At 43.9% G+C, this 10,758-nt stretch overlaps 1 protein-coding gene across 1 annotated transcript; it reads left to right on the top strand.

Annotated features, from left to right (window-relative positions):
* The first annotated feature begins 1,758 nt into the window (after positions 1 to 1,758).
* Positions 1,759 to 7,008, top strand: zgc:114130 (uncharacterized protein LOC570332 homolog). Its single transcript, XM_047595064.1, has 2 exons — positions 1,759 to 1,968; positions 3,705 to 7,008. Exons 1-2 carry the CDS (start codon positions 1,915 to 1,917, stop codon positions 4,947 to 4,949), a joined length of 1,299 nt encoding a protein of 432 aa, XP_047451020.1. The 5' UTR covers positions 1,759 to 1,914; the 3' UTR covers positions 4,950 to 7,008.
* Positions 7,009 to 10,758: the final 3,750 nt, after the last annotated feature.

Genomic DNA, 10,758 nt, shown 5'->3' on the forward strand with positions numbered 1-10,758 from the left:
TAATCTCACTTTGCCCGAATGAGAATCCAGACCTTTTCAGAGCAAACTGAGAGCAGCTCCCTGTAGCTGCAGCCATAGTTTGCCAGCTCGCATGGCCATACTGGACATGCTGTCACAATTCACCTAACAACCCCAGAGGTGTGACAACTTCACTCCTGACAGACCTTTTTTCCCCCCCCCCGGTGTGTGTGTTCACAAAGTTCTATCTTTGTGAGGACCAGCTGTCTTATCAGATGGTAGGGTAATTTGGTGTAGACACTCGGTGCCCAGTGCAGTTTTTCCTGGCTCCAAATTAGGGTTGTAGGATGTAAAGTTTGATCTTAAGGAAATACATTTTCCATATGCTTTTGTATCCCTGAAAAGCAGGAGGAACGCACTTGTGCGTGTGTGTTTTTGAGTGGGTGAGACTGTCAGATATTCTCATGGCTCTGCTCTGCGGTGGAATTTTTCACACATCTGCCTTTACCTTTGAAATCAAAGACTTCGCTCCTCTGTGTCTGTCTCATAGGGTTAGCCTGTCTCCATACTGGCTCTCCTACCCATGTGTCCAGACCTCCTGTTTCCTGCCCGAGTTTCTTTAGTTTGCCCTTGTGGCTTGCCTTGTGCACACACTTGTATTTGTGTTTCTGTTTTCTACTCTGTCTTTAGTTTATCTGAGCAGATACAGGTCCTGCCTTGATTCTTTGTTAAAGAAAGAAAGAAAGAAAGAAAGAAAGAAAGAAAGAAAGAAAGAAAGAAAGAAAGAAAGAAAAGCACAAATATAATTGTCAGAGATGTTGACAAAGATCCCCGATCTTTGCTGATGTGCTTAATCTAAGTTAATTAGCAGTTAATTAGCCCAGTTTTTTGAGAACATCTGTGTAAAAGCTGTCTGGAGAAGTTAAAATCAAATCTTATCTCCACCAACCAAGAAGGGAGGTGGGGGAATCCTGTTAACACATGCCTGACGTCTTGAAACCAGAAGTTTGAGGCTACAATCTGAAAATAACGATACCTTAAACAGCAACGTTCATCCGTACAAGCCACCACTTTTGATCCATGGCTTTCGGATATCTCTGCACCGCCATTACAACCAGGTCTACCATCACTGGTGGATGCAGATTCTTTGACGAAGTGAGCAGGTGGCAAAGAAAAAGTGAAAGGAAACATAAAATTGGAACATGATCCGTTTTCGTGATACAATCTTTGCAAAACAGGAAACATGATGAAAAATATCTTTGAAAGGCTTTTGGCACGTACGATAAGGAGAGAAGAGGAGGATCCATAGTTATTCAACGCAGTGAAATGAGGACGCTGTATACGGGCAAAGAGCACATACACATACAGTAAATGCCTTATGCATTTGTGTGATGTTTGTGCAACAAATAAATAACAATTATAGTCTATTTTTTAAACATTCCCTTGCAAAGCAACATATGTGTACCATGTTTAGTGATATTCTACAATGAAATGCACTATAAGAATAAATAAAAAATTAGTTAAATATGTAAAATATACTGCAAGTAGGCCTAAATGCAAAACATGTTTAAACTTTTGAAAAAAAAAAGTCACTTGCATTAAATAAACGCCTGTTGCATGATGCCTGACGCAGGGACAGTTTTTGCAAAGAGACAAATAAATAAAATAAGTTTCGTGCATCTGGCGTGAAGGAATTAAAAACGTCTCCCTCAAACTTTTCCCTGGAGTCTGTAGTATAACCCCTGTCGGTTTGGGGCTGGTTGAACGCGGAGGCGTGGGAGTGGCTAGCAGCGCTGTTAGGTTTTAAATCCACACGTGGTCCGGGTGGGTCTTGGGCTTGTTTAGCAGCGCGTACGCAGCCAGAAACTTCCGAGCAACTCATGCCAGCGAGTTGCCCACGTCTATCGCCGCAGGGGCAGACGGGAATCGAAAGAAGGATTTGATCGCTCAGCAAAAATGCCTTCTCACCATCTGAACCAGTTCGCCGACCTGGAAGAGATGATGTGCAAGGTAAGCGAAGGGGAAAAGAAAAAGTGGAAGCGGAGAGAGTTTGGCAAGAGTCGGCTAGGAGAGGGTGGGGGGTGTTAGCCTGCTAGCTCCACGGTTAACTTTTATGGAGTTTGCTCCCTTCTTCTTCTAATTCTTCCTTCTTCTCAAGTCCTGAGTAGCAGATGTCGTTTTTTTATGCGGGCTTGAACGCATTTATTTGCGAGTCGGTTGTTGTGATGTGAAAGTTCATCTTGAGTCGAAGCTAACTTTGTCTCGAAGTGGCAGCGTTGCGGCGGCTGTGTGTTTCCACCCAGGCCTGGTAAACTTTCTACTAAACTGAGCTCACCGACTGAGTCGGCACTTGCTCATACGCCGTTAAGATAGGGTTTATTTAATTTAATTAAAAATATTTGTTTCGCTTTCACTGGCGACAGAAAGTTTTTTTTTTTTTTTTTAGGTAAATTGTCTCGTTTGCTGTGCGCAACGTCAACAAGTTGAATCAAAACAACCGCACCAACTGGCTGGAGTCAACAGTGAAAGTTGTCAAGTGGTGTTGCGCCTCAATGGACTCATGTCCTAAGTTGTGTTGCACTTTAATGCACATTTATGAGCATAAATAAACGCAGCACTCACAAATGTGCTGTAGCTTGCCCGAACCAGGTTTATCTCCAAGTGGTCCGCTTTTTGTAGGTTTTATTTAGGAATATACTACAGTACAGTAGCAGGCATTGCTGCCATTCATTTTAAAATTTATCAAAAACCATCATTATCTTTGCTTTAACTTTCATTTGCACATTTTTTTTTTGTGTGTGTGTCATTTTGTTCCTCGTCTAAAACTGTGTCCGAGTTGCAATTGAGAGACTTACCAAAAAAAAGGTACATTAGACATATTGCAGTGATGCACACTCTACATAAAATGTTTGTGTGTACTTGAACTCACCATTCATTATGCTCTACGTAGTTATTTACACTGACCGTGCATCATTTTAACTGGTCTTTACATGGTTTTAAAAGTAGGATTAAACTTTTTTGATTTTAAAGTTCCTGCTGCACTTCGATGTGAATAGTGTGTGTGTACGCTCACCTGCTAGGGCATTATGTACACAAGTGAAGACAGATTTGTTTTGATAGAATGGCCCTGCATTAAATCCCCATTAGTGACTGCTACGGAGTCCAGTTCCTGTTGAAACTGTGTGAGAAAGGTGGTCATTCGGCTGTTTTATCATTTTGGAGGATGTAGATCGTGGTGACGTTGAGCTTTATTCAATTAAACACAAAAAGGGGGGTTTGTTGTGTAGCCTTGCCCACGAACTAACATTGGTGTGGACCCAATTTGCTGGCAAGTGAGCGTATAGGTGTAACTGTAAGGGTTGACAGGTGCTTAATTTTAAATCTAAACATTTTGAGTTGCACTTGACAGAAATCTTACTGGCAATTGCAGCAGGAGGGAATAAAAAATACTTTAAAGAAAGGCTAATTAAACTCGTCACATAAACCATACTTGTTAATTAAGTAAATCTTCCTAGACACTTGGCACATGTGTTGCATTTGCCACTCTGTAGTGCTCAGAAATGGGAAAACAATCACACCCTTGTGGCTGTTAATCAGTAGCACAATTGTGCTCTCAATCTTTAACTAGTTTCTGAGTAAAATGTCAACAAATGTTTTATAAAACCATATCATTGGATAAACACCAGCGGATGTTGAATGAGAATCCTGCAAGCTAACAGTGTGCTTTTGTTTGTCCTTTTCTACAGCATTTACTAAATCTGGACCTGAGGGAGCCGAACAGACAACAACCACCCCTCAGCCTGGCCATGAGAACACCGGGTCACATCAGTGAACCGTACAGAAACGCCTCGTTTTCTCTCTCCTGCCTCCCCACTGATCCTTCAGCCAGTGTTTTTCAGACCTCCAGCCAATGGGGGCAGCAGTCAGAAGGCCTTCTACCCTCCGAGCTTGGTAGTTCCGCGCAGTGGGGCAAGGCAGGCTTCCTTTCCCAGCGCTCCGTCAGCTTGGTGGAGAACAGCAGCAGCAGCACCACGGGAGCGAGCCTAGGGTGGCCCGGGACCGAAGTCAACGCCCTGAGTGACCTCAGCCCCACTGCACTGAACTCTAGCTCCTCATCCGCCTCCTCGTCGTCGGTCTCCTCCTCCTCGCGCTATAAAACTGAACTGTGTCGATCTTTCTCTGAGAACGGCTTGTGCAAGTACGGCGGGAAGTGCCAGTTTGCCCACGGGCCAGAAGAGCTGCGCGATCTCAGCAGACATCCGAAATATAAGACGGAGCCGTGTCGTACCTTTCACACCATCGGCTTCTGCCCCTATGGGATCCGCTGTCACTTTGTCCACAACAACGAGGAGGAAAAGAAACACTCCTTCTCCCGTTCCTCGTCGTTTTCCTCCTCCTCGAGCATTCCCAACCAGCCGCCTTCCTCCTCCCGCTCACACAGACCTCCTCTGGTGAAGCAGAGCTTCAGCTTTGCTGGGTTCCCCTCTGCTCCTCAGCTGACCCTCCAGCCCACCCTCGCCGGTCACGCTCCTCCTGCCAACGCCTCCTTCACACGCGCCCCGTCGGCCTCTCCCCCCGCCTGCGCCGACATTACCGACCTCCTCTCTCACGCCTTTCTGGAGATGGACTCTGCCTTCGAGGCCTCTCCGGCCCACCAGTACCAGCCCCCCATTGGCCAGGCCCCATCAGCCGACCCTCGCTCTCCATTCCTGCCTTCCCCTGACTCTGGCTACTCCCCGTGTGGGCTGTCTCCCACCGGCTCCCCTTCCCTGAGGCAGAGCCCCGGTGCCGCTGGGGTCGTCTCGGGTCCACTGGGTGCCCGATCTCTGTCCTACACCTCTCTGTCGGACCAGGACCAGGAGGGAAGCAGCTCCGCCAGCTCACTCAGCGGCTCTGAATCCTGCGGTGGCAATAGTGACGCCAATGGCAGACGTCTGGCGGTGTTCAGTCAGCTCTCTGTACCTGAGGACGCTATCGGGTTCTGCCTCTAGGCTGAGTCACAAAAACATTTACATTCTCATACATGCAGACACAGCATACACGCACACACGTTCACGGACACACTAGACACTTGTAAATACACTCCTCGTAACACAGAGCTGACTGACACTGCAGACCTTGTTTGCACCTGTGTGGCATCAAAGGAAACGAAGGACTTCGTGACGTATTGAAAACACTTTCTCCTTTTCAATTTACGTGGTTAAAACGTCAGCAGTCTGAGTACAAGCCACGGCGACGCTGAACCGAAAGTGTGTGTAGCCACAAAAGCAGAGTGCATATCAAGGTAGATCTTTTAAGCCTTTGATGCTCTATGAAAACAGTACGACAACACAGCAAATTGCGACAAAGATATCGCGATTACAGTGCGATTGGCCCAGCGACGCAGTTAATTTATGAATCCGTGTCAGCATCAGAAGACTATGGGGAAAAACCAAAGACGTCTCTTGTTTGCTAACTGTTCGATTATGGTGGGACAAACACACAGCCCATCCTTTAATGTTGTCAATAAGCTAGTGAATTTTTTTTTTCTCCTCCCTCATAACTGTAAAGTCCGAGGTTCTGTTAGAATCGCTGGCCTCAAAGCCGAATGTTACGTTTTTTTTAAACGTTGAGCCTGTAGCGTTGTTTAACAGGTCCTGTTCATTGTTGAACTGAGATTTGCTGGTTTGTTTGAAGAGATGTGAGCGGGGGTGAGGGTCTCTATGGGTTCTCTATGGGAGGATGACGAGAGTTTGGAGAAACGCAAAGCCCAGGTGGGACACGCACGTTCGTGATTTGTTGTTAAAAGGTGCAATTTGTGCCATTTGGAGTTTAGCGGCAGAGAAAGAGAGCACTGAATGATATCCATCGTCACCGGGAGTGACGGGTAGACGTAAAAAGAGGTACGATCACACTGTTTTGTTAGTTGTGTAACCTGAAATGATGTGAGCATAGCTTTTGTGGCAACGCAGCAAGCGAATCCTAAAAGTTTTGCAAATCAGCATTTTAAATTTGATTCTTAAACATTCCAATTAGTGGTCTTTCTTTCTCTCTCTCTTTCACCCACAAGAGCACAGGTTTTGATGACCTTTCATGTTTTGTAGACTCTCACCCCTCCTCCTTGCACCCCTCTGTCATTCAGTATTAATTCTTCCTGTTATGCCCTTGTACTATTATGAATGTGCAGCGTCCTGATTGCGCCCACGTGCACCGTGCTCACAGGTCTGCATGCCTAACTGAGGCTAGATGCAGCATAGAGTAGGGTTAGGTTAGGGTATGTACCCTTAGTGTTTTAGAACCGTCACTTGGCCATTTCGTGAGTTTATGTGACGTAGTTGGTTAGGAGAGCAGACGCTGCGCTGTTCTGTGTCTATTTAAAATCGCCTTTTCATCAACATGTTTGAGGCCTGTTTAGTGGTAAAGGTGATAATCTTTAGTAAATTAATTTCTTTAATTTATTTTAACGTATTTATAGAGGACTTTGAGTTGTTAATGCTTGTATCAAGTTTAATATATTTTTGCCTTCTTTTGCTTTTTGTACTGCAAATAAAGATTTGTGTGTTGTTTTTTTTTTAAAAAAAAAAAAAAGACTTTCCTTGTTTTGCTGAATCATCTCGATGGGGTTTCAAGTAAAGCAATGCAGAAGTTGCAACACTTGCGTTCAGTTCTGCTGTAATATAATTGCGTCAGTGTTCCGATGTGAGCTTCTCAATGCGTAGAACAGGAAGGAAGCATGTGAGCAGGAAGCCAGCAAACTGCCATTTCTGGTGTGAGTTTTGATGACTTTAGCCCCACTGCACTGGTGAGGTTAACTGCAGCTACGGGTGATGAGTTATTTCATGAAAATCGGTATGATTTCAGCTTTTCATGAATTAAAGGCTGAGCTTAGTCACAGCGATCGGTTAACTCTTTGACTTCCTATTCAGTTGTTTTAAGCTCAGATGCAGTTGATTTATTTCAGACATTTAATTCTTCAGTTCAAAATAAATTACAGTAAAACGTGCTTTTCTGTGGAATAAAATCACATCCGTTAACAAAGTAGTTCATATCTAACGGGTTAATCTGCACCAATGAATCGAAATAAGTACATTTGCTCAAGTACAGTATTATAGTACAATTTTGAGGCCCTTTGCTTGTGCCTTTTCATTACACAGCTCAGAAAAATGATGTCCTTGTTATATCTGAAAACAAGCCAACTGTACTTGTAGAGTTTCTTCAAGAGGACACTTTTTGATGGAAGCAGCCATCCCCAGCAGGATTCAACCTGACACAGTCACAAAAACACACACACAAAAATGGTTTAAGAACAACTCAAGAAACATGAAAAATGGGCAGGTGTTGACCTGGCCTCCAAATTCACTAGATCCAAAACTGATTTAAGTATTGGTGGGATGCACTGGAACAAGCCTGACCCACAGAAGCCCCTCCCCTCAAACCACAGAACCCAAAGACCCCCCCGCTAACAACATTATGTTGCCAGACACTACAGGACACTCAGTAGACCCATGTCCATTCTCTGATGAGTGGACATGGGTCAACAACTGTTCTGGAGGCACAAGGAAGATCCACACAATATTCGAAAGGTGGTCATAATGTTATGTCCCATTGGTGTACAGGTGACACTTTTGGTAGCTTAAAACATTTGCACACATTTGATAATCATTTGTAGCACTGCTCTCACTTATATTTATGCCAGAAATAGCACATATAAAGTAATCCCTCATGTGTGCTATTTTTTCTACCCTGTTGCATATCGAAGAAGATATAATATATTGAAGAAAATATTAAGAACTGCTACCTAAATTTTGTTGTACAGTGACAATAGAGTGATCCTGATTGTTCTCGTAGATCAACAAAATTGAAATGCAGCCCTTGCCAGTTCAAACAACATAAACAAAGTAAGTAGAACATTTCAAAGTGACTGACACAAGACATTTCCCATTAGTGAGGGACCCTTTAATAAAGATCCCGACATGGCAGCATTTAATTGTGACATTTTCTGGTCAGTTTATATGTAGGCAGTGTTTAAACTAAGGCTTTAGTCTGCTAATTAATTATTAATGCAAAATGTTAAATGACCATGGCAGGCTACAGTGGAGTCTTATAGGGTAAAACAAAACAAAACATTGTGGCCTCACTTACCAAAAGTTTAGGTACTGTTACGTATTTTCTGCCTGTCCCAGCTGTAGGATAGCAGGACACTAGTGTGTGTGTGTTTGTGTGAGTGTGTGTGGTAATGCCACTAAGATTTCATGTAGAGATAAGAAGCCTTTTGTTCGGGGTTTAATCTTACCAATACTGGGTACCCACTCATTTCCCTTCTCCCTCACTGCCTCCACTAATTCCATCCTCTCTCCTTCACTTAATTGTTCTCCCTGCCTCTCTTTTCTTTACACTCCTCTACCTTTAAAACCCTCCACTTTTCACGTATCAGTTTAATCTGAGCAGCAGTTTATACTGCTGAAAGCTCGAATTTTGCAGATGCGCAGTCTTGATTACCAGGTGGAAACGAGCAGCGCAACTGAAGAAAAACAAAATAAGATAAGAGAAAACGGTCTGGTCTTCAAGACACACCTAATAGAAGTGAAATAAAATGAGAGGCCAGGGCTTAGGATGCATACTCACGTCTGACCCTCCAGGACTCGCTCTTTCATGCACGCACACAAGGGCCATTATCTTGTCAGTGTTAACATGAGATGGACTGGCTGTCTGGGAGTGATTAGTGGCCGTGAAGAGGTTAAAGGCGTGTGTGCGCTCGTATGGTTTCTGTGTGTTTGTGCTGCATTGTGCCCCATAGACATTCTCCCACACTCTTGCCCTGTGGGACATAGGAAAGGCAGGCAGATGGCTGTATTCAGGTCCACCGCGGGTCAACATATGGCCCCGAGAGACATAGTTGGTGTGTGTGTGAGTCTATGTGTGTGTGTGTGTGTGTGAGAGAGAATCTGTACTCTTATAATGCATGAGTAGAAGAAGAAGTTGAATAAGTTGCTGAGGGGGAAGGAAAGTAATCGTGGGGGAAGGAAAAAAAAAACAAGCGATGAGAAAGAAGTTGGGAGATAAAGGAGGACAGTTTGAGAGGATGAAAGTGGGCCTCATCCTGAGAGAGCATACAGATTAGGATGCTCTTAATAAAATGAGGCATGCCTTTTGAGTCAGCGGCTATGTTTTCATGGACAAAATTCCCTCAACCAGGTTGAAATCATCAGAGATTACAGATTCCACACTGGACACTAGAAGAAGATAATTTGTGATATATGTGAAGTAGTAGTGCCCTCTAGTTTCCCCAACTTTATTGATTTAATTCACTGTATAGAAGAAGGTGAACAAGATGGGCCAAATGCAGTAGGTTGTTCTTCTTTGAGGAAACATACAAGCAGAAGCAAAATTTAGTAGCAAAGCTATTAGTGTTGTGGTTTAGCTTTGTTGAAGCTATCATAATGAATAATTCCCTCTTGCTGACTAAGCTAATGTAGCGTAATCATAAAAGCTAGCTAGCAGTTAGTGCTACTGTTTACAAATCGGCTAACAGCAAGCATTAATATTGCGTTAGTCATCTTAATGATTAATAAAATACTACTAACAATGAATATTTAAACATGAAACAAGTTTAACTCTAACACTTATGTTTAATTTAAAGTTGTTCTGTTAGCATCAAAACGTTGATTCTTCAATTAGCATATACAGCAGCGTGGAGAGGACTGCCTTCCTTAACAATTTACTACTTTTTATTGACCTCATTTTAGTATTTGATTTAAATTCAACATATACTTCCAAACTGCCATCCTACTAAAAAACTAATACGAGCTTCCCTCAGGAAACCTAATCCAGATAAACAGTCTGTCTCAACTTCTCACACCACAAAAGGCTTCGGCCGGCCTATGTGGACAGTGTTACTGAATTGTAGCAAGTCATCAGTTTGAGAGAATGAATGCTGGTTTTACTTGCACCCCCTCCACCCCCCCAACACCTCCTTTCTTTCTTCTGGCCCTTGAACACCCCTCCACCTCCTCCTCCTCCTCCACCTCCTCCTCCGTTGCTCTCCTCCCACCCTCCATTCACCGGTCCTCTTTGTGAGTGTATTTGGTGACATTGTGATGCAGAAGGAAGGGCAGCGGAGCAGCACAAAACAGCTGTTGCTGAACCCTCACCATCATCCCTCTGTTTCACCGTCCTTACAATCCCATCCCTAGATTCACTCTCTTCATACTGTCGCTGGTATTTGGTAAAAGGAGCACCTCTCATCCTCGCTCTTTCCTCACCGTCAGACCTTTTTCTTCCTTTGCAGCGCCGCTTCCTCCTCGCCCCCACCAGCTCCCCCAACCTCTAATAAACTTCTCTTTTCTACCTTTCATCTCCTTCCAGCCTCCCGTAGAGGCTCTTCATTCTCTCCATCTCATTTTTCTCTTGCCCCACTCTCTCAGTCTCCTCCTCCACCGACTTTCTACAATTCTACCCCCTCCTGTTCTTTCTCTCTAATCCCTCATTCTACTTTTCTTTTTTTTTTTTAACTCCTTTCCAGAGAGGATTTGGGCTAAGTGTTTAATGGGTTGCAACAAATGGGCAAAAGAGTGGGCTGTGGTCAGGTGGTGCGCATTTATGCACACACCTAACACAATTTCCCCCGACTGTTTTATTCTTTCATTCCTACGGCTGTATAGACGTTTCAGAAACCACACATCCTGCTGTCACCCGGTTGTTCTATGCGGAGCAGCAGGGGTAGACAGGCAGTGGACTTATAACCAGGGATCTTATTTAACTTTTATTGAACTCTTGAGTTCATTCACATACTCGTGTAGAGCACAGCACAGCATTTAAGAC

This window comes from Mugil cephalus, chromosome 9, assembly GCF_022458985.1.
Source record: "Mugil cephalus isolate CIBA_MC_2020 chromosome 9, CIBA_Mcephalus_1.1, whole genome shotgun sequence".
Lineage (NCBI taxonomy): Eukaryota > Metazoa > Chordata > Actinopteri > Mugiliformes > Mugilidae > Mugil > Mugil cephalus.